At 27.2% G+C, this 25,620-nt stretch overlaps 1 protein-coding gene and 1 long non-coding RNA gene across 3 annotated transcripts in view; one reads left to right on the forward strand and one right to left on the reverse strand.

The window, feature by feature from the left end:
- The window catches only part of LOC145963505 (uncharacterized), a 74,076-nt gene that overhangs the window by 22,348 nt on the left and 26,108 nt on the right, over positions 1–25,620 (forward strand). For both annotated transcript variants that reach the window (XM_083085530.1, XM_083085531.1), the window contains exons 2-3: positions 21,903–21,982; positions 23,725–23,803. In XM_083085530.1, the coding sequence (XP_082941656.1) occupies positions 21,903–21,982; positions 23,725–23,803 (159 nt within the window). The remainder of the gene's footprint in view (positions 1–21,902; positions 21,983–23,724; positions 23,804–25,620) is intronic.
- LOC145962724 (uncharacterized) lies at positions 940–14,480 on the reverse strand. Its single transcript, XR_014435935.1, has 4 exons — positions 14,393–14,480; positions 8,430–8,584; positions 8,231–8,327; positions 940–1,019 (listed from the first exon to the last, which is right to left on the reverse strand). It is a non-coding gene; the product is annotated as an uncharacterized LOC145962724 (long non-coding RNA).

Genomic DNA, 25,620 nt, shown 5'->3' on the forward strand with positions numbered 1-25,620 from the left:
TTAAATTTAATATTTGCAATTAATTTTGGAAAGGGGAAAAAGATTTAAACAATGTATTATAGTGGGAATAAATAAATTTTTTTTGTTATTCTTGTGCTAAAAAAAGAACTAAGGAAAAGCGAACAGAGGATAAGACCCGCATACAATACGCGAGCTTCAATCGTTGAAATAATTAAATGATTAACTTTGTTTTATAATTTCTATTGAATATTGAAAAATGATATGTGCGTTTCGTAATTTCTACAATTTCTCAATATTTATACTCAACATTTATTACACATAATAACCAGAAAATCTCGTATTTATTCGAGAAGTTTCCTTCGAATACTAATTTTCCGGGTAAACATTTATATTCAATATATGATCATACGATCATTCGCTTATTAATGATAAACAACAATTATAATGCAATTATGTATCTCTTTTACTGATAAGGATTGGTTACTATAATTTGAGAAGATTATAATCTCTTATATTTCGGAGGAAGAGGATGAAAAGGCAGAAACCGTACTTACACAATTGTATTAATATACATACAAAATTTTATATATATATATATGCGTGTGTGTATACATATCAATATATATATATATATATGTTCATATTATTTTCTTATTATTAATTTTTCTCTTCTATGTATATATATATATGTATATATATATATATATATATATATATATATATATATATATATATATATTAGCATGTACGTAGAGAAAACTAAGAATATCAATATTTTATATGTATATTATCAAGTTTTATTAAATATGGCAAGATCTAAGAATCGATCATTCAAATTTCATTAGAACATATACCGAGATACAAGTAGTGTAGGTCACAAATTAATCGGACGTGCTCATATATTGTATTAAACATATATTGCGTTAAACATTATCTCATATGTAGAGAGAGAGAGAGAGAGAGAGAGGAGGAGGGAGGGAAAAAGAGAGGAAGGGAGGGAATTGTTTTCGACAACAAAATATAAAAGGGGATCTTGTAGTTTTCACAATCTTCAGCATCTAAAATTTTAAAAAATTAAAATTTATGAGGATTTAAGAAATAGGCAAAATCACTAATATTCCGAGATTTAAATGTCTAATTAAGAGAATTAAGAGAATTCTAATTAAGAGAATTCTAAAATTGGCATTGTTGTCATATTTAAGTTGTATTCGAAACAATAATTTTGACATTTTGCATTTTGGAGATCTCAGAAATCGGGGGTTCAAGAACTTAAAGAATTTAACCCCTAGAACTTCCAATTTATGGATTTTAAAATACAAACATAAATTAGAAATTCTCAAAATATAGAAATTCTAGAATATCAGAATTAAATGCCACTTGCATTTGTTGCAAAATATAGGATCCTTTATATAGCTGACATAAGTCTTAAGAGCTAGATAGCTCGGAAAGTAATCTTTATCGAAAAATGTTTCGAACAAAAGTTGTAAGGTTCGAAGAGGCACATCTGATGGTGACATTGATTTGACTTCGGATAGTTGTTTGAAGATCATATGAAGGTCGTTTCCAATTTCTTAAATGTGAATCCTCATTTTTTACTGCATATTCTTATAGCTTATTTTGAGAGCTTTTCAAAACATTTAATAATAAAATATTTTTTCATTAAGAACTTTTCGAATTATGAGACTTGGAATAATTTCTCAATAATCTCATAAATCTCATCTCTCATAAATTTGTATAAAGAAAACATAAAATTTTTTAAGAAACGATTTTAAGAAAAAATATTGTTAATTGTTAATTGCAAATTACATATTTTTTTCTTAAAGCAATTATATGTTCTTTACGCCAATTGATTTTTCTCATTATTTTGTGTATAAAAGTATTGAGACAATCGAATAGTGAATATTTTATGAGATATATATATATATATAAAATTTTTGTATATACAGGGTGGCCGATTTATCTGAAGACATTGAAATATCTCAAAAACTAAGCCCAGCAAACAAAAATGTTTCAGACAAAAGTTGTATGGTTTCGAGGGGGACATAAGATGGTACCATTGGTTTGACCTTGAAGAGTTATTTGAAGGTCACATGAAGGTCACCTTCAATTTCTTAAATGGAACCTACTATTTGTCATTGCATATTCTTATAGCTTATCACGAGAGCTTTCCAAAACACTATAATTAAGTACCTTTTCGTTAAGTACTTTTTGAGTTATGAGGCTTGAAATAATTTCTTAATTTTACATAAACCGTAAAATATCTTGTAAAATATTCACTTTTCGATTATCTTACCTTAATACTTTTATGTACAAAATAATGAGAGGAATCAATTGGTGTAAAGAAAACACATAGTTGTTTTTAAGAAAAAATATGGAATTGTTAATTGCAAATTACATATTTTTTCTTCAAAACAACTATGTGCTTTCTTTACACCAATTGATTCCTCTCATTATTTTATACATAAAAGTATTAAGGTAAGATAATCGAAAAATGAATATTTTACAAGATATTTTACAGTTTATGTAAAATTAAGAAATGATTTCAAGCCTTATAACTCAAAAAGTACTTGAGGGAAAAATACTTTATTATAGTGTTTTGGAAAGCTCTTGAAATAAGCTGTAAGAATATGTAATAAAAAAATACCATGTTCCATTTAAAAAAATGCACTTCCGGTCTGAATCGCCTATTTCCGGCCGGAACTAGAAGTTGAAAATATCACCATTCGATAGAGCGCACCCGATTTATAAAGAAAATGTTTTTACTTTTTTGAAATAACCACTTCTCTAGTTTTTAAATGGGTAGTACGGGTGGTCTGAAACACCCTGTATATATATATATATATATACAGGATGTTGAAAAAAAAGGGTCACATATTTTGATAGCAGGTAGTATTGATCAAAACAAGAAGAAAAGGTCTAATTAACATGGGTCCTAAGACTAATATCTTCAAAGATACAAGCTATTTTGTTATTTGAGCTCTTTGTCATTTTCTTATTAGTCGTGTCATCTTTAGAATGTAATGAACAAGTGCGTGATTCTCTAAGACGTAGGGCTGAAAGATGCGTGAGAGTGAATGGCAATCACATAGAGCACTTCCTCTAATGCTGAGTCAGCATTAAAATTTTTTGTTTTTTGTAAAAAAAGAGTTTTTATTTTGTTATCATACATTCAGTTTCTTTACTTCAGTTTTTTTATGGAAGATAAATGATTACATTTCATATTAAAATAAAAATTGTTTCTTTATCTCTCTTTGTTTATTTTTTATTTTTTAAGGCACCTAGAAAAAAGATATCCTCATTGTACCCCACTCTCCCCTACTCCTTTGTTCATTACATTCTAAAGATGACACGACTAATAAGAAAATGACAAAGAGCTCAAATAACAAAATAGCTTGTATCTTTGAAGATATTAGTCTTAGGACCCATGTTAATTAGACCTTTTCTTCTTGTTTTGATCAATATTACCTGCTATCAAAATATGTGACCCTTTTTTTTCAACACCTTGTATATATATATATATATATATATATATATATATATATATATTTTCTAGTTTATATAAAATTCAGAAATTCCAAGCCTCATAACTCGAAAAGTACTTAATGAAATAGTACTTTATTATTATAGTGTTTTCAAAAGCTCTCAAAATAAGCTATAAGAATATGTTATGAAAAATGGGGATTCCCGTTTAAAAAATTGGACCCTTATGTGACCTTCAAAGAACTATCCGAGGTCAAATCAATGACACCATCACACGTGTTCCTCTAACTCCTCCTACAACTTTTGTTTGAAACATTTTTTTCGATAAAGCTTACTTTCGAAGCTGTTAATAGTTATAGGCCACCCTGTATTATATATGTATATATAGGGTGTACCAGAATTCGCGGATATAGAATGCATATCGTGATGGTTTGTGCAAGAAAAACAACTTTTTCTTTTGGCAAAATTGTGTCTGAATATTACTTTTTTAATGAAAGCAACTTTAAGCTAACGAATAAGCGCTTTAGATTACGCATAAATCAGGGGCGGCGCGAGCACAGCTTGCGTAGCATTTGAGCATGTACGCTATTATTTTGCTAAAGGTTTTACAAGAACTACGCATGATAACTAAATATCGCTATTTTTAAAACAATTTAGTCAATGAAGGAACATTTTCCATTTGATATCACCGAAGCAATGACTAAAAGTAAAATAAGTAGATTAGATAACGTAAATAATTTTGGTCCACACATATTAGATTTAGAAGAACAGTTTCATTGTGCAATAGCAATTGTCACATCAAAAATGGTCCAATGTATACAAGAAAATCTTATCCGCAGAGCGAATATACAAATATATACAATGTATATACAATGTATACAAATATATACAATGTATATACAAATAGAGTCTGCATCGAACATAAGTTTTAAAACATTTAATTGATCCTCTTTAGAGTCAAGAAAATTCTGAGAATGTTGAAACAATAATTTTGGATCAAAATTATTCACATATTATCTAACCTATTTATTTTACTTTCAGTCATTGCTTCGGTGATATCAAATGGAAAATGTTCTTTTATTAAGTAAATTGTTTTGAAAATAATGATATTTAGTTATTATACATAGTTCTTGTAAAATTTTTAGCAAAATAATAAAATAGCGTATATGCTCAAAGCTGCGCAAGGTGTGTGCGCGCCGCCCCTGATTCATATGTAATCTAAAGCGCTTATTCGTTAGTTTAAAGTTGCTCTCATTAAAAAAGTAATATTCAGACGCAATTTTGCCAAAGGAAAAAGTTGTCTCTTTTGACATGAACTATCACGCTGTGTATTCCGTATCCGCGAATTCTGGCACAGGCTGTCCCTGAATTTAGTGCCAAAATTAATACAGCGGCTTTAGGACATGAAAACAAGTTAAAAATGTTAATAAATATATGTTAGATTTTGATACACTTTCTAGCACGAATTAATAAATTGTTTTGAGCATTTTGGAAAATATTTGGAGTTTTACGAATGACATCCACAGCATTAAAAGTGTATCAAAGTCAACGGAAGAATTTTTGAGCATTTTTGTAAAACTTTAAACAAAGTAAAGCACATTAAACAACATTTATTTCAATTTATATTGTCTTAAAAAAGCAACTTTATTACCTTATAACTCCAAAACAATTCGAATTTGGACATATGCTTATTAATATTTTCGATTTGTTTTCATGTCCTAAAGCCGCTGTATCAATTTTGGAAATAAATGCAAGGACACCCTGTATACAATATATATATATATATATATATATATATATATATATATATAGAGAGAGAGAGAGAGAGAGATTTGATTAGTTTTTACTGTTTTGAAGCATGTGACATATCATGATATTTTTAAAAAATGAGTTTGAAGTAAATATTTAATTATATATATATGTATATATAAATTAAAATTAATAAATAAATTAAAAAATCATTTACAAGATAAATTCGCATACATTAAGTTAATAATGATAATGGTTGGGTAATTTAAGTAATTATTTTTACGAATCGGATATAATTATAGTAAGGTGTTTTTTTTATGCAACGTAAACATTTTAGCAATATTTATAAATACGCGGTGAGTAATAATAAAGGAAAATGATTCGAGATTCAATATAATTGATTGCGAAAATTGTTCGAAAATTATTGTCAATACTAGAAGTTTATACGTTAAAATCTTCATGTTACGTATATCATGGAATTCCAGAATTTCGCAATGCAGCTTTAATAGATTAAAAATAATAAATAATCGATGATATTTTTATGTATAAAATATTGTTAAGTACAAAAAATGGATTTAATAAATGAAATTGTACGTTAAGTAAAGAAACTTCTTTTTAATGATTTAATGTTGAGAAAATTAAACATCAAATATTAAGAATTTTAAAGATGGAAATAATAAATTATTTTTAGACGGATTATCTTTATATTCTAGGTAAGGTATCTTCTTTATTGGAGTGATTTGAAATATGATATATGACATTAAAAAATTATTTTGTGTATTGTAAAGAGAGAAAAATTATTAATTGAAATGTATATTTGTTATAATCAGTTTATCATAATGAATTTTCTATGCAATAGTGTGATGATGTACTTGACGAACCATATAGTCGAGCATAATTAAATCAGATAAGTTATAGCCTGACGGTAAATCTTTCAACCATATAATCACAAATGTTTTTATGCTTTGATAGCAATACATCGCGATATTCTCTTCATCATTTCTATTGCAGAGGCGCGAGAAAAAATATATTCTTAAAAATATAATCTTTGTTTTTTTTTTATAATATAATTAAAAGAACTTGGATATTTCATGATCAAAGAATAAAGCACTCTATTTTATAGTTTTGCTTAAAATAACATTAATTTGGGTATTTTATATATATGATATTACTTTATATAATGTATTTTGTATGTAGAGTTGTTTTATTATATATTTTTTCTTATTTTTTCAAAATAATCATAATTTTTTTAATTCGTGACTTTCTTTTTTGAAATAAATAAATAAATAAATATATATATATATATATATACATAATGAGATAGAGTCAGAAACATTTTATGACTCAAAATGATAAAGGACTGAAATTGTCTTTACAAAAAAGGTGATTTCAAAAGACATACGTAATTTATTATCTTTGGAAGCGGTTTTATCGTTTTTATCATAGAAAATTGTATTATTACACATAGAAAGTTACAATCTCGCGTCCGAGATCCTTATTATCGCTATTTTTATTATGACCGCAGCTATAAACATAATTGTTATTTCTATACGGAATCTCGCGTGGTGACTAGTAATGACACTTTATTGCATAAACAGCATGAGGTACTATTTACCACAAGTTCCATTCCTTGCGGTCGAGAAGAAGGGAGATTCTCTTTTACTGTATTTCTAGTGTAAATCATTATACTTTGTCGGCTAACATAAAATTTAGAAAAAGAATTTGTTTGAACATGCAAACTTACGTGTTAACGGATATGTTAATGTTTCTTCTATGTAGTAGCAAAGTTACTATTATGTATACCAAGGGAACAATAAATCATATATATTTTCCCTTGCGTGAAAATGAATTGAAAAAGCATCGTGGAAATTATGAAACGTAATGCTTTTCTCTGATTACTTTCTATTATATTAATAATATTTTTGACATTAGGTTATTGAAAATAATTGCATTGTTATAAATTATAAATATATGTATTTTAATATACATATTTTAATTATAAATATATTTTAAATTATAAATATATGTTTTAAATTTAAATATATTTAAATTTAAAATTGAGAAAATTTTCTTGAAATACATTTATAATAACAAAGTGTTATTATAGTATTTTATTTTCTCAATTTTAAATTTATTAATATCTTAAAAAAATATATTTATAATTTAAAATTTATTTATAATTAAAATATATTAATAATTGATAATAAGTTGATGAAAATATAATTATAATTTATAACAATGCAGTTATTTTTAATATTAATAACTTAATGTCAAAAAATGATTTATAATTTAATTCAGATTTATAAGCTTAATTTTTAATTTTATTATTTAATAAGAGTATGCTACGATACACGCTAAGAAACTATACAGGAGAATGTCGTTCATATGTATATAAGCATCACGCGAGTTATGCACTTTCTCTCTTTCTTGAGACTACCGGTGATGAGTTCCTTACTCCTTCCATAGAACATTACAAGCTCATCCTCCAATCATATACTTTTATATAGGATAAATCTCGCAAAATAAAAAAAAGTTGCGCAGAAAGGAAGGGATACTTTGTTTGCACTATCATTACTACTCAATATATTCGTTTTCTCATTTAGATCATCAGATCTAAATCTATGATTTATTAATGACAAATATAATACTGCACTTCAATATAAGAACGAATTCAAGTAAAAGAAATATTTTCACGATTATATAAAAAAAATTTAAAGAAAGAGATAGACAGTTTTTACATTCGCAATAATTCTTTTTTAAATATTGTTAACCTTCTTCGAGAGGAGGGGAGGACAGTTTGGTCTGCTTACATTAATAACTTTAATACCGTCTAGATCAATCTTCATTCATCCGTTTTATATATTATTTATTTGATTCTCAATAGAAACTCGACAATTTTGTTTCAATTTAGTTGGCTATTTAGTTGATAAAAATTCATAAAAGTGCAACACAATTTGACACATTCTATAACACGTCCGTTGTTTTGCGTTGATTGTTTAATTCGATAGTTGCAATTTTGTAGTAATTATTTTTTCATTACCTTCCCTGGTACAAGTTGCACATTTGCACAATCACGGGCACTTGCAAAGTTCTTGATCAATCGGCGAGATGTAAGCGCTAACGCGTATAACTCCTTTCTAAAACATGAAGAATCAGCAGAAACCTAATAGTATGAAATTCTCTTTCACTCTTTATCTATAATAGAATTTTTATTTTATAGAAAGTAAAGCTCTACGTACATGCGTGCCGAATATCATCGTAAATCAACGTTTTATTATCGGTTTTCATTGCGCATACAGCCAATCGGTCCTCGCTCGACGATCCGTCATCTATTTATAAATTTCGTTCTCGGGATGAAAGTCCGCACCACGATTTTCGAAAGTTTCTCCCCGTTCTGTACCAAAATTGTATACGGATATTTTTGCGATCGTAAAAAGGCGCGGACATGTTTTATTAATTACCAAATGAGGCATTATACGCCGATCATGAGATAAAAAAATTGCAATGCTCACTTTCACACACACGCATGTACGTACACACGCACACACGCGTATGCACTCGCACAGAAATCTTCTTACTTAGTAAGTTTATTTTTCGAGACTATGCATAGTTTTTTTAATCTTTTCTTTATATAAGTGCATAAATTATATAAAATATATTTAAAAATGTAATACCTATTGTAGTACTTAAAATGTGTATATATGTGTGTGTAACATAAAATAAGTTAAAATGTATACATAATATAAAATTATATATATATATATATATATATATATATATATATATATATATATAATTGAAAATAACATATGTTATTAATTATAAATATAAAAATTTCACTTTATGCGGAATTAATTACACAGGCCTGTCAGTTACAAAAAGCAGAGTAGGTGAATCTGATAGATTTATTGACGTTGAAAACGAATGTGGCCGCAGAATTTCCCCAACACGTCAGGTTTTCGACTAATTTATAGTTAAATAATTCAAGAATGGCAATTTCATGAATGTATTATGGAAGAACCTAGTTTTTTGAAATATTTCTGCCAATGGCATTGTATAGTTACTAGTCTTCATCTTTTAAATCCATTTTCGATTGCCGCTGCACGATTTTTTTCGCTGAGATATACAAGTGTGAAGTTATAAGAAAATTTACATTAAAGAAAATTTACATAGGCAGATCTATCTTGAAATTTGAAAAAGTCTATATCTGTCAGGTTCGGTTAGGTTAGATTAGGTTAAAAAAAGTGCTGTAGAAATATATCTAATACAGTTGTTACACATTTTGATAAATTTTTCTAAATTTTATACTTTTTTACGATTCTGTCTGCCATATTGGATCCGCCATTTTAATTTCAAAAAATTAAAGACGGCGTTCAAAAATTTGTTTTTACCCAAATTTTGATTCGTGGTAAAACAGAGAGATAACATGGTTGACTTGGAATGGCTTATTGGAACTATGCATGACCAATATGCATGACCAATCTTATAACTTGTATATCTCAGCGAAAAAAAGTCGTGCGGCAATCGAAAGTGGATTTGAAAAATGAAGACACACTATACGAGCCATTAGCAGAAATATTTAAAAAAATTAGATTCTCTCATAACAAATTCATGAAATTGGTTAAAATAGCCATTTTTGACTATTTAACCACAAATTACTCAAAAACCTGACATGCTGGAGAAATTCTGCAGTCTGATTCGTTTTCAGCATTAAAAAATCTATCAGATTCACCTATTCTGCTTTTTGTAACTAATCAAACTCAAAATATCGCAGGCCTGTTATTATATATGAACAAATAATGTGAAATACACGTGTGTGCACATGCATAAATGCGCGCGCGCGCGCGCACACACACACACACACACAATTTATTTATATACGCGACATTATTCATTTGGGGTAATTGGAAAGATATAAACGAAGCCACACCCCCCTAATATATTGCTATTAGTATTCGTTTGCATCGTTTGCATCATTTTGCACAGGAGCGATACCTTTCTGTTGCATTAACCTATCACGATCTGGATTAAAAGTCGTTTATCGCATAAACGCCATTATTAATTATAGGTTGCTATTTTTGCACTTGCCGACATGAAGTATTAAATTGATCATTTACATAGCTCTTTACAACTTATTATGGTTTAAAATTTTTCTTAATATTGTTAATCGTAATGATTCTTTTCAGATCTTGTACTGACATATATATATATATATACAGGGTGACCCATTTTAATTAACGCACGCAATTATTTCGGAAACAAAGCATTTTAGAGAAAAATGTTTCAGACAAAAGTTTTATGGTTTCGAGGGGGCCATAAGATGGTATCATTAGTTTGACCTTGAAGAGTTATTTGAAGGTCACATGAAGGTCACCTTCAATTTCTTAAATGGAACCTTCTATTTGTCATTGCATATTCTTGTAGTTTATCTCGAGAGCTTTCCAAAACACTATAATTAAGTACTTTTTTGTTAAGTACTTCTTGAGTTATGAGGCTTGAAATAATTTCTTAATTTTACATAAACCGTAAAATATCTTGTAAAATATTCATTTTTCGATTATCTTACCTTAATACTTTTACGTACAAAATAATGAGAGGAATCAACTGGTGTAAAAAAAACACATAGTTGTTTTGAAGAAAAAATATGTAATTTGCAATTAACAATTCCATATTTTTTCTTAAAAACAACTATGTGTTTTCTTTACACCAATTGATTCCTCTCATTATTTTGTACATAAAAGTATTAAGGTAAGATAATCGAAAAATGAATATTTTACAAGATATTTTACGGTTTATGTAAAATTAAGAAATTATTTCAAGCCTCATAACTCAAAAAGTACTTAACGAAAAGGTACTTAATTATAGTGTTTTGGAAAGCTATCGAGATAAGCTACAAGAATATGCAATGACAAATAGTAGGTTCCATTTAAGAAATTGAAGGTGACTTTCAAATAACTCTTCAAGGTCAAACCAATGATACTATCTTATGACCCCCTCGAAACCAAACAACTTTTGTCTGAAACATTTTTCTCTAAAATGCTTTGTTTCAGAAATAATTGCGTGCGTTAATTAAAATGGCTCACCCTGTATATATCAGTACAATATGTGAAAAGAATCATTACGATTAACAATATTAAGAAAAATTTTCAACCATAATAGGTTGAAGAGCTATGTTAATGATCAATTTAATACTTCATGTCGGCATATACATATATATATATATATATATATATATATATATATATATATATATATATACAGGGTGACCCATTTTAACTTAGGCAGCCAAATAACTCGAAAAATAAGCAAGATAGAGAAAAATGTTTTAGACAAAAGTTGTATGGTTTCGAGGGGGCCATAAGATGGTATCATTGGTTTGATCTTGAAGAGTCATTTGAAGGTCACGTGAAGGTCACTTCAATTTTTTTAAATGGAACATCCTATATATTTTTGTACATTCTTGTAGCTCATCTCGAGAGCTTTCCAAAACACTATAATTAAGTACATTTTCGTTAAGTACTTTTTGAGTTATGAGGCTTGAAATAATTTCTTAATTTTACATAAACCGTAAAATATCTTGTAAAATATTCATTTTTCGATTACCTTACCTTAATAGTTTTATGTACAAAATAATGAGAGGAATCAATTGGTGTAAAGAAAACACATAGTTGTTTCGAAGAAAAAATATGTAATTTGCAATTAACAATTCCATATTTTTTCTTAAAAACAACTATGTGTTTTCTTTACACCAATTGATTCCTCTCATTATTTTGTACATAAAAGTATTAAGGTAAGATAATCGAAAAATGAATATTTTACAAGATATTTTACGGTTTATGTAAAATTAAGAAATTATTTCAAGCCTCATAACTCGATAAGTACTCAATGAAGAAATACTTAATTATAGTGTTTTGGAAAGCTCTCGAAATAAGCTACAAGAATGTACAAAAATATATAGTGTATTCCATTTAAAAAAATTGAAGTGACCTTCACGTGACCTTCAAATGACTCTTCAAGGTCAAACCAATGATACCATCTTATGGCCCCCTCGAAACCATATAACTTTTGTCTAAAACATTTTTCTCTATCTTGCTTATTTTTCGAGTTATTTGGCTGCCTAAGTTAAAATGGGTCACCCTGTATACAGGGTGTCTCATTTTAATGTCCCACCCCAAATAACTTTCTTATTTTTAATTTTAGAAAAAGATGTTTCAGACAAAAGTTGTATGGTTTCAAGGGGGACATAAGGTGGTGTCATTAGTTTGACCTTGAATAGTTATTTGAAGGTCACGTGAAGGCCACATTCTATTTTTTAAATGGAATCGCCTACTTTTTATTACATATTCTTGCAGCTCATCTCGAGAGCTTTCCAAAACACTATAATTAAGTTAGTTTTCATTAAGTACTTTCCAAGTTATGAGGCTTGAAATCATTTCTTAATTTTACATAAACCGTAAAATATCTTGTAAAATATTCTTTTTTCGATTATCTTACCATAATACTTTTATGTACAAAATAATGAGAGAAATCAATTGGTGTGAAGAAAACACATAATTGTTTCGGAAAAAAAAATGTAATTGTTAATTGCAAATTACATTTTTTCTTTCGAAACAATTATGTGTTTTCTTTACACCAATTGATTCCTCTCATTATTTTGTACATAAAAGTATTAAGGTAAGATAATCGAAAAATGAATATTTTACTAGATATTTTATGGTTTATGTAAAATTAAGAAATAATTTCAAGCCTCATAACTCGGAAAGTACTTAATGAAAACTAACTTAATTATAGTGTTTTGGAAAGCTCTCGAAATAAGCTATAAGAATATGCAATAGAAAGTAAGGGGTTTCATTTAAAAAATTGAAGGTGACCTTTACGTGACCTTGAAGCAACTATTCAAGGTCAAACTAATGACACCACCTTATGTCCCCCTTGAAACCATACAACTTTTGTCTGAAACATCTTTTTCTAAAATTAAAAATAAGAAAGTTATTTGGGGTGGGACATTAAAATGGGACACTCTGTATATGTATGTATGTATGATATATATACAGAGTGTCAGGGCTACCTGTTGCCAAAAAAAGCTCTTGTAGCTTACTTCCAGAGCTTTTCAAAACACTATAATAAAATATTTTTTCATCGAGTAGTTTTCGAGTTATGAGGTTTGAAATAATTTCTTAATTTTTACATAAATCAAAATATCTAGTAAAATATTCATTTTTTGATTATCTTACCTCAATACTTTTATGTACAATATAATGAGAGGAATCAATTGGTGTAAAGAAAACACATAATTGATTCCTCTTATTATTTTGTACATAAAAGTATTGAGGTAAGATAATCGAAAAATGAATATTTTACTACATATTTTGATTTATGTAAAAATTAAGAAATTATTTCAAGCCTCATAACTCGAAAAGTACTCGATGAAAAAATACTTTATTATAGTGTTTTGAAAAGTTCTCGAAGTAAGCTACAAGACCTTTTTTTTGGCAAACAGCCCTGACTCCCTGTTATATCAAAAGGTCGAATAAAATATTAAAATAATGACTATTTACATAAAGTTTTGTATATATGTATATAGAGAAATAACATCCAATGAACAATTATGTTTATAATAAAGATACATAATTATATTTTCTGTTCTTTTAACTAATTTTGAAGAATAGAGATTCGTAGTCCTTACATTAGAATTTAAAATAAATGTATAAATATTGTAATAGAGTTACAATAAAGATTTCTGCAAACTTTAAAATTGAAATTTTATAATTAACTTAACTATAATTATAACTATCAAGAGTTTATTAATTTCAAAAAATTGTTGTATTAATCTGATTTAAATATATGTAAATTAAGAATATTAATTTACACACACACTCAACTAACTAATTATAATTAATGTAAAATATTAGTATTACTAATTATCGATTGAAAATATATTAAAAAATTATCTATATATATATATATATATATATATATATATATAAAATTATTTATATTTTTACATTGTATCAAATAAATTAAATTATCTCTTTCTATTTATTTTATAACTTGTATTTCTATAATTAAAAGATATATTTGTATACACATATTATAAATTAAGTATTGTCAATCTGTTAATGTACAACAAAATTTCTCGATTGATTTGTTACAAATTATAATATAATATAATATACTATAATATAATATAAAGTTTACTCACATAAATTATTATGATAAATTATTATACTAGCTTTATATTATTTTCGTCATGTAAAAGCATCTATCTTCTAGTTTTAACGTGCAGGTGTGAGATCTTTATCATATAGATTGATTATTCGCTTAAACATTCGTCTGATATGCGAGGCGACGCAACACGATCTTTCCAATACATTGCGAAGCGACAGGATTTATGCGTCGATCACGCGCGATAACAAAGGAACGTAGTGTGAATTGCGATAAAGAAGAAGACTGTCGCAGAGACTTTTGCGTATAGCAAGTCATTAGATCATTGTTACGTTCGACCGATTATCGCACTGTATGCAGCAAATATAATTACGACTATAACGATGACATGTGATGAAGTCAAGGAGAGCGACTTTCTGTTTTACGGTTTTCATTTTTTCGATTCACTAATTAAGCTTCCGGATGTGGTAATGTATGTATGGAATTTTGTTTGGATGCAATACTTTATTTCTCCCTTTTTCTAGCAAGTTAATTTATCATTAATAAAAAATTATATAGCTATAAATTATTAATCCATATTTAGTTTAATTAATCTTTTAGAATTTGCATGCGGCTGCTTTATCATTGTCATTTTCTACATGAGTATATCAATAGTATAATTATATATATCGAAAAATATTTTCAAAAATAATATCTAATTTTATTTATATAAATATTGTTAACTTACGTGTTAGAATAATTGAATGTTTTATTATATATCTCACATTTTACATTAAATTTACATTTTCGTCAATGAATATAATGAGTGAAGTCTATGTGCATAAAAGGAGGGAGTCATAAAATAAATCGAAGATTTATTAAAATTTTTCGATCCATTTTATTAATTTTGGAATAATTGTCATTTATTGACATTGTCAAAAACGAAATATTCAATGGATGATAATTACTCTCATGTGTTACCATTACAGAGAATTAATAAAGAAAGATTTATATTATATTCTTCCCTATCTTTATCGGTAATTTTCATTTATTGTACATTTATTAACAATCATTTATTGACAGAATATAGGAATTATACTACGAATAATTCGCATAATTTATAAACATATTTATATTTGATAATATTCGACTGTAATAAAAAATTGAGAACCCTCCTCAGAGAGAGAGAAAGAGACAGAGAGAGAGTGAGTGAGTGAGGGAGGGAGGGACGGGGAGAAGGAGGGAAGAGAGAGAGAGAGAGAGAGAGAGAGAGAGGAAAAACAAAATGATAATAGTAATGATTTATGCACTGAGAAAAAATTTTGGTTGCATTAATTAGAAATCTGATAGATTCAACCACTGTGTCTGTTGAAAAATGGACGAAGCAGAATTCTCCTTTAGGAATTACTAAATGAGTATGATTAATTTCTTCCTGTTAAATTTACCAAATTTTCTGGGTAATAATACTAAATTTACAAAAAAAATGACATCACTTTGTCCATATTTAGTTAATATAACAAGAAGTTTTATAGATACAACTAGAAAATACTAACCAAATCCTTGTAGTAAATTCTATTTAATATTCTATAAGTTATAAAAAATCGAGTCTTATTGTGATAACTAGAAAATCTGCTTGGTTTAACCAAAATGCCTTCTATCAGATACGTTTTGTTGGTACAATCAAACGATTTTTTTCAGTGTCTAGATGATGATTGTAAGAGAAGAAATTCATATAACAATTCATTTAAGATTGTTCTCCGTAAACGCTATCTTGATTCGCAAAGTAATCTTGATTGATTGTTTAACGATTTCAATGATTCGATTAATTGTTTAATGATCGAATACTCAGTGCAATAAAATTTCTATTAAAACATCATCATCTTATTATCTGATAAAAACTGACAAAGTATTTTTCTTTGGTTCTTTTTAAGCTCACTTTATTTTATTTTATTTTTTTTTTCATTTTCGAATTTTAATTTAAATGTATAAATATTTGTAGAATTTACAAAATGTAAAGTTTAGAATTTTAAGACTTTTTGCAAAAAATAATCCTATAGATTTCGTTTTTATATAAATTATTTTTTATTTTTGTATGTCATAAAATATTTACACAAATACACACGCGTACACACACGCGCATGCGCACGCGCGCGGGCGCGCACACACACATATGCATAATGAGAAATGCATGTGCAAAATAAGAAATATAAACAATGATTGTAATAAACTGGTTATAATTACATAATGATATTATTTTTTTAATAATAATATAATAAAAGTTATAAACACTACACATACATAATCAAATAAATATATGTACAATATATATTTATTACACTTGTTTTTTTTAAGCATTTCTGTTTCTATATGATAGTTTGAAAATTCAACTATTGACTCAGATTCAGTAAAATTGCTTAACATTACATTGTTCTTCGAATTTTATTTTTATTTAAAGAAACGGATTTCTATATGTACGTTTGATTGAGTTTTATATACATTGGAGTATCGTAAATATAGTATCATAATAATCGGCGTAATATAGTATCGTAATAATCGAAGTATCGGTATACATATATTTTGTATCGAAGTAATCATGATGTTATTTGGTCATATAAGAGAAACGATCTTCGATGTCGATATTAAGGATCACATACATTATATATTTGTACCAGCTAAGCAACAACTTCCTTTTTCATGGAGCAAACGTGCCGTCAGAATGAATCTCTAGGCGAATGTCCTATAAGCACTTTCACTCGCGTACACTTCCTCGAGAATGTCGTTGTTATTTGCTACTATATTCTCTCTGGGGGAATTTAAAGCTATTATATTCATTCATGATAATCTGTTCTCCATTTTTATTGGGCACACTGCGTAACACATAAATATACTTCGAATTTTTTATATACTCTTTGATAAAGAAAAAGGAAAACGCACTTATGTAACTGATATATTATTATCTTTTTTATTTTTCTCATTTTTAGATAACAATAATAACAAGAAATTTATAATCATTTACTTGCAAAAATCACTTACGAAGATACATTTTATTGTTTTCTATTACATTCTATACGTATTTTAATATATTATGTTATATATAATTATAATATATTTGGTAATGTGTGTGTGTAAAATAATTTAACAAAATTATGTTATAATATATTGATTTCTTATTATATTTAATATTTATATATAATACTATTAGAATATATATATACAGGGTGTCCGATTCGTGAGGGACCAAACGAAAAGTGATGATAGATTGGGTCAAACTAAGAAGAAAAGTCCTCTATCATTTTGCAAAATTCGCAATAATTATTAAGTAATAAGCAAAAATGTCACATGAAGGTTTAATTTTTTAAATGGAACCCCCTATTTTTTATTATGTATTCTTATAGCTTATCTCGAGAGCTTTCCAAAACACTATAATAAAGTATTTCTTCATTGAGTACTTTTCGAGTTATGAGGCTTGAAATAATTTCTTAATTTTACATAAACCATAAAATATTTAGTAAAATATTCATTTTTCGATTATCTTACCTTAATACTTTTATATACAAAACAATGAGAGGAATCAATTGGTGTAAAGAAAACATACAGTTGTTTGTAAGAAAAAATATGGAATTGTTAATTGCAAATTACATATTTTTTCTTACAAACAACTGTATGTTTTCTTTACACCAATTGATTCCTCTCATTATTTTGCATATAAAAGTATTAAGGTAAGATAATCGAAAAATAAATATTTTACTAGATATTTTATGGTTTATGTAAAATTAAGAAATTATTTCAAGCCTCATAACTCGATAAGTACTCAATGAAGAAATACTTTATTATAGTGTTTCGGAAAGCTCTCGAAATAAGCTATAAGAATACATAATAAAAAATAGGGAGTTCCATTTAAAAAATTAAACCTTCATGTGACATTTTTGCTTAATACTTAATAATTATTGCGAATTTTGCAAAATGGTAGAGGACTTTTCTTCTTAGTTTGACCCAATCTATCATTACTTTTCGTTTGGTCCCTCACGAATCGGACACCCTGTATATATATATATATATATATATATATATATATATATATATATATATATACAGGGTGTCCCTGAGCACGAGCTCACGCACTTGTGAGGAGGTAGAGCGCAGTAAATTAAATAAAGAAATCCTATTCCATGTAACGATTTTTGTAATAATAATAGAAATATTAATTATTGAAAGTTTATCACAGTTACTTTCAAGGTCAATTTTAAGATTGACAGAGGTACTTTCAGAAGAAACGTTTGATACAAAAGTTTCTTATTTTTTCACGTACAATTCGAATCTGTAATAAAAAGTACCATGTTCCCCTAAAAAAATTCAACTTCCGATCCGGATGGCGTATTTCCGGTCGGAATCAAAAGTTGAAAATATCACCATTTGATAGAGTGTACCCGATTTACTTAAAAATTGTTCGCGATTTTTGACAAAAGCCATTTATTTTCATTTTAAAAGGGGTGTACGGGTGGTCTAGGACACCCTGTATACACACACGCGCGCGCGCGCACACACACACACACACACGCACGCACGCACGCACGCACGTATGTATGTATGTGTGCGCGCGTGTGTGTGTGTACATATATTATATATATATGAGTACAGAAATAATATATTTACAGTAATAAACATAACTAAAATCGAAGAAATGTTAGATTTGCTAATACAAGTGGAATATGACTTCGTTCGATGATACTCGAGCTATCGGCACAACAGTTGATTCTTGGAGTGATATTTTTCGGAGACACGACCGTTGCCTGAGACGCGGGATCTCGAGGACGCGTGTGCGTATCCCCGAGAAAGATTTCTCCAGTTTCCGTTGACCCACTGACACTGAATTATCGCGTGCGTGTGCGCGCGCGCTCCTCTGCAATTGCAACTTCTCGCGCCACGTAGCAACGGAAAGCAATCGTCTGTATCTTTTTATATTTCGTAGAATAACAATCTCGCGTATCTTGTATACAATAATCCATTATTGATAAAATAGAACAAATCTATTTTATCAATAATGGATTATTGTATTGATGACTTCATATGAAAAAATAAATTGAAAAATTCTTTTCAAAAGAATGTTTTAATATTTTTTCCTGCACAAGTTCATAGTAGAATCAAGTTAATGTAATATTAAATATATAATATTTTGTTATTTAATTATTCTCAAAATTATGCATGGTCGTTCTCATATAGCTATTATTTATTAGTCTATCGCTTTCAATAATGTTATTTTGTTTGTAAATTTTCAAGATATTTTATATATTTACAAATTATATATGTATATGTATGTACATTGCAAACAGAGAACAAAGGAAAAAAGTATTTGATGTAGCCAGTGGCAGAGGCTACTCTCTCTTCGCTGTATATCGACTATAAGCATGCGGACATTGAAAGGAGGAAGCGTGCACGAATAAGTACCTTAGTCTGGCATTCGGGAAACTCGATGTGGTTCCTGGATGTCTAACCTGCGGTTTGATTTTGCTTGGTCCGCAAATGCCTACCGGCTAGCTAAGGCACTAACATTCACTTATGTGTATTATTATTGAAAGTGACGATTGGCAAGTCAGTGATTCTCATTTTAATCATTTATATATGTGTACGTAATATTTTTGTCAAGATATATTTGAAATGTATATATTCATATTTGTCGCTACTTTATGAGCCGGTAATATATTTTTGGAAAAGAAAATATACGATTTGTGAGATGTTTTCCACATGAATGGATGATAATTTATCAAAGATTTAACTCAATTAAACTATATCTGAAAGCGTAAAAGAAGAGATGGAATCATTTTCAATCATATGGAAATTTGATATTTTTTATGTATATATGTTATCTAGATTATATTTTAAATTGTTAAATTTCATATTCACAAATATTTCTCATTGAAGTTTTACTAAATTAATTAATAATTATCTATATTAAAGATCAATCGTAAACACATGTGCACGCATGTATACATATATATTTCTTTTTTGTATATTTAATGTCATAATGTCACAATCATTTATAATATTTGATCATATTAGAGATGTTGTTATTTTGTTTGATTTTAATTTCTGTGAAATATATATGAAGTCAAAACAATCACAAGATTATATTAGATATGTTATCATATTTTTATTTTAGTTTCTAAAATATATGATCAATCGAAACAATTTAAAGTTGTATGTGTGAAAGTAAAGATCAATGTTTAGTGTATAAGATCCAGACTGGAATTAAAGACCGGTCAAACCGAGTAAGTGGATTCCCGCGTTTCAGAACACGGTAAATTCATTCGTGCTCGAGATCTTTCTTTTTTTCTTTTTTATTTCTCCCAGAGAAAGTACATATGGCTACTTGGAAGTATTCAGAATGTCATACGTCAAACATTTTCGAGAATTTATTGGACAACTTTAATGTTTATGCTTATAAATTTTTTTTGCTGTTTAATTAATAATTTGTTAGAGAAAATTGTTTGAGAAAATTGTCACTATAATTATTTTACTAATAAAAAAATAAGTGTAATAATTTTTCTAAAAAACCAAAGGTATTTAAACTTGTAAAGTAGTAAAATTGTTTTGTAAAAATTTAATACTTTATTATATTATATTATATTACACAGTTCAATAAAAAATTCATTTTATTTTCAAATTCAAGAAAAAGAGAATAATTCCTTACAGTTTTTTTATATTGAATATAACTTTTTTTCTCTAAAATGTATTTTATCACACCATAATTTTGAAGAATTTATAGTAATAAAAAAATATTTTTTAGATTACATTTTTTCGATAATATCATTATTTACGTATTCAGCTACATTACTTAATTCTTTAACTACGAGTAACTAATACGGATATGTATAATATCGTCTATTGAAGATAGATAAATAAAGGGTCTATTGAAGATAGTTAAATAAAGGGTTAAATAGAAAATGTAATTTTATTTTACATGAGATTTTCCATTTTTACTTATAATATCTAATAATATATACCTAATAATACTTTATTTATGTAATTCTTAAAAAATTAAATTGGTTGCATACCAAACAATATTTACATCATGATTTATTATGTTCTATGCTATGGATTCATTAGAATTGCATCATACGCAATGTTATGAGTGGAAACAAATAGTTATCTTAATTAATTTAAATTGCACACTTTACTTATTGCTATAAATATATTCTTTCTGGATTTATATCTGGTATTTATATAGATTAATAAGAAAGATCTATTTTTATGCGCATTTTATGTTTTAATATCTCTTTAGAAAGTTGAATTAACGTGTTAAACTTTTAACATCTAATTTAACTTAATGATATTCCTTTTAAGATTAATTTCAATAATGTATATAACTCATTGTTCCCATATTTAATAATTTAGATATTTAGAAGATGCTTTAGTCTCAATATACATATAGGTATAATTATTCCAAAATAAATATATGTATAAAATACGTATAAGTATAAAAAATATTCGTACATTACTTTTGTTTCAACAGTCCTTTATAAATTTGATTGAACTAATAAGAAACGATGTAATTTTTATTTTGATTTCAGAAGCAGTCTGGTGTTGCTGTGTACACTAATCATCGTGATGCCAGCGATATTATCGCCAGTCAATCTATTCGATATTTCTGGTAAGCACATTTCACTGCAAAAACAGCATTGCGTTTTAATACATACATTACTTATTCATATGTGCGCATTTTTTAACACGATAACATTAATTTTTTTATTTCGTCATAAATTTATGTCGCTCTTTACATAATATTTGTAATTTCAATATCTTAACGATAGTTGAGGTAAATGTACTTAAGAATATCGTATATCAATACGCGATACTCTTAAGAAAATATATAATTTCTTATATTTCTATTGTGAAATAATTCTAGTCAAGTCTTCTTAAAGTCTTCTTAACTTCTGATCTCTTTAAGCATTAAAAGCTCTTTCACATGTATTTTTACGAATATTAATGTGTCGCGAATAATAATTTAAAATAGAATATCTTCTAAAAGAAATACGTTTTTTCCATGCAATATTCGTATAGCATGTACGTTACTTTCCATGTAAGTAATATTCATATATATATGAATATTATTTCATTTATTATTCCGTCAAATGTTTTCGAAAATATTTCGGTATTAATGTACTTAGTTATTTGCATACAAATATATCTCATAAAATAAAAAAAAATACATATATATATATATATATATATAAATTCAATGTTCCTATTAAAATATAATGCCAGATAGCCAATTAATTTATGTAAATATCAAAGGTACGCTGGCACTGTAATTAATTTTCTTCATATATTTCTTTTTTGAAATAATATATTCTTGTACATACATTACTTATCCATATATATATATATATATATATATATGGATAAGTAATGTATGTAAGAATATATTATTTCAAAAAAGAAATATATGAAGAAAATTAATTACAGTGCCAGCGTACCTTTGATATTTACATAAATTAATTGGCTATCTGGCATTATATTTTAACAGGAACATTGAATTTATTTTTATGCAAAAATACGTGCTGACTAATCTTGTAATTGTAATTCTTGATGACTAAAGTTTTATGTAGTTTTTTAAAAAAAGGAAAGAAATCATTAAGAAATAACGTAAATATATAGAATTAATCACAAAATATTTCTTGAATTGCACTGACTATATGGTTTTGTTTCATCCGGGAGTATATTGCCTAAATGCACATTATGTAACGAAGGAAACGGGGTTGGTATTACAAATTTAAAGAAAAAGAAGAACAATAGTGAAACTGTTCTCTCGTTAGCACGTAAAATCAGACATAGAAAATATTCGAATCGATGTAACTTCGTAACGTCAAAATTTATGTCAAAAATTGAAATAAGGGAAATAAGGATTTCAATAAGTACACAATTCTTGTTTATTTATAATCAAACGTGATATCTTTCGTTCGTGTATTTTTATGTGTTTCGTACATGCGTTGATTTGACAATTGATGACAATTTTCATTCTAAAGCAACATATGTGAATTTACAAAATGTATGTCAAAGATTTTTTTCTTCTAATTCTATTGTTATTTCATATTTTAAATACATAGGGAAAATATATACGCTATTACAAATTTTTAATTGTGTTTTTTTTACAAAAGAAATAATGATATTGAAATAATAATATTTTAATAACTTTAGATTAAAATATACCATTGTCTGAAACAAATTTATTATTAAAAATTGTATGCTGAAATTTTTTTATGATATAATTATTACATATTATTAAAATGTAAACAATTTTACACGATATCAGTATATATGATTTTCGGCTTTATATATACGTAAATTAAAAGACGTAAAGGTTCGTAATTATTTGTATACTTTTATTTACAGAGTATGTCTATGGAATAGATCATGATTTACAAGCAAGGGCACGTTCAGCTATCGAAGCAGAGAGATTCACCTATCGATTGTAAGTTATTCTGTATTTCAAAGAGATGTTTGCAAAGAGATGCTTGTGCAAGTATTAAAATTCATTAAAAATGCATCAGAAAAAGAAGAAAAAGCATATATTCTCAAGTCATGTCATACGATTAACAACGTAATATGGTCTGATTCATGTTACTTACACGAAGTCGATATAAAATTTCGCAAAAGTGGTCTTTATATGATTTACCTATTTCAATAAAATTCATGATAGAAAGAATCCGAAGGTCATAGCAAGCGCCGCCGAATATATAATGAAGTTGGGTCACGATCAGACTGAGAAAGAAAAAAGATGCCATTGTAAGCGTCAAGGACAGACAGATCTCTCTCGACTGTCTATAATTAATGAGAAATTGATGTTCTGATGCGCAAAAAAGGGGTGTTTGTCTTTTAACCGGATGTAATTTCTCTATTATTTATGCAAGATATTATTAGGGAATAAATATCACAAAAAATCCCGTATTAATATTACGATATCAATTACTTTTTTCTAAATCTCTGAAATTTGTAAACAAAACACATTTATAATATAAATAGAATATAACACAACAGTTTTATAAAACACAGTTTTATAAAAATATTCATATATTAATTCTGATTCTAATTCTGATATCTTTATGTAAGACATATTTTTATATAAAATTAAATGCTTACTAGATTATCAAAATGATAAAATAACTCATTTTAAATCATATACAGGGTGAGCCATTTTAAGTTACCCGCCCCAATAACTTTTTTATTTTTGAATGTACAACAAAATGTTTCAAATAAAAGTTGCTTGACTTCGAGGGGGACAGAAGATGGTGGCAAAAATTTGACCTTGGATAGTCATTTGAAGGCCACATAAAGGTCACCTTCAATTTCTTAAATGGAACCTACTATTTTTCATTGCATATTCTTGTAGCTTATCTCGAGAGCTTTCCAAAACACTATAATTAAGTACCTTTTCGTTAAGTACTTTTTGAGTTATGAGGCTTGAAATAATTTCTTAATTTTACATAAACCGTAAAATATCTTATATAATATTCATTTTTCGATTATCTTACCTTAATACTTTTATGTACAAAATAATGAGAGTAATCAATTGGTGTAAAGAAAACATACAGTTGTTTGTAAGAAAAAATATGGAATTGTTAATTGCAAATTACATATTTTTTCTTAAAAACAACTATGTTTTTTCTTTACACCAATTGATTCCTCTCATTATTTTGTACATAAAAGTATTGAGGTAAGATAATCGAAAAATGAATATTTTACAAGATATTTTACGGTTTATGTAAAATTAAGAAATTATTTCAAGTTTTATAACTCAAAAAGTACTTGAGGGAAAAATATTTTATTATAGTGTTTTGGAAAGCTCTCGAGATAAGCTACAAGAATATGTAATGAAAAATAAGGGGTTCCATTTGAGAAATTAAAGGTAACTTTCGCGTGATTTTCAAAAGACCATCCAAGGTCAAATAATTGTCACCATCTGATGGCCCCCTTCAAGCCATATAACTTTTGTCTGAAACATTTTTTTCTACAATTAAAATTAAAAAAGTTATTCGGGGTGATCGATTAAAATGGGACACCCTGTATACATATATATATATATATATATATATATATATATATATATATATATATCAAGCGACATGGTAGTGTCGCGACGCCAAGTACATAAAAAACTCATAAAAAATTGGATCCGAGCATTGAGAGTTACTGTTCTCGACGCGGCGCTACCAAGTAGCTTATCCGGAATTTTACGTCAAATAAACTTTCGATTGAAATATTTCAGAAACTAAAGCCGTAATTAAAAAT

This window comes from Camponotus vicinus, unplaced genomic scaffold (genome assembly GCF_025532165.1).
Source record: "Camponotus vicinus isolate PSW18456_S1 unplaced genomic scaffold, iyCamVici1.0 SCAF_12, whole genome shotgun sequence".
In the NCBI taxonomy this organism is placed as follows: Eukaryota; Metazoa; Arthropoda; class Insecta; order Hymenoptera; family Formicidae; genus Camponotus; species Camponotus vicinus.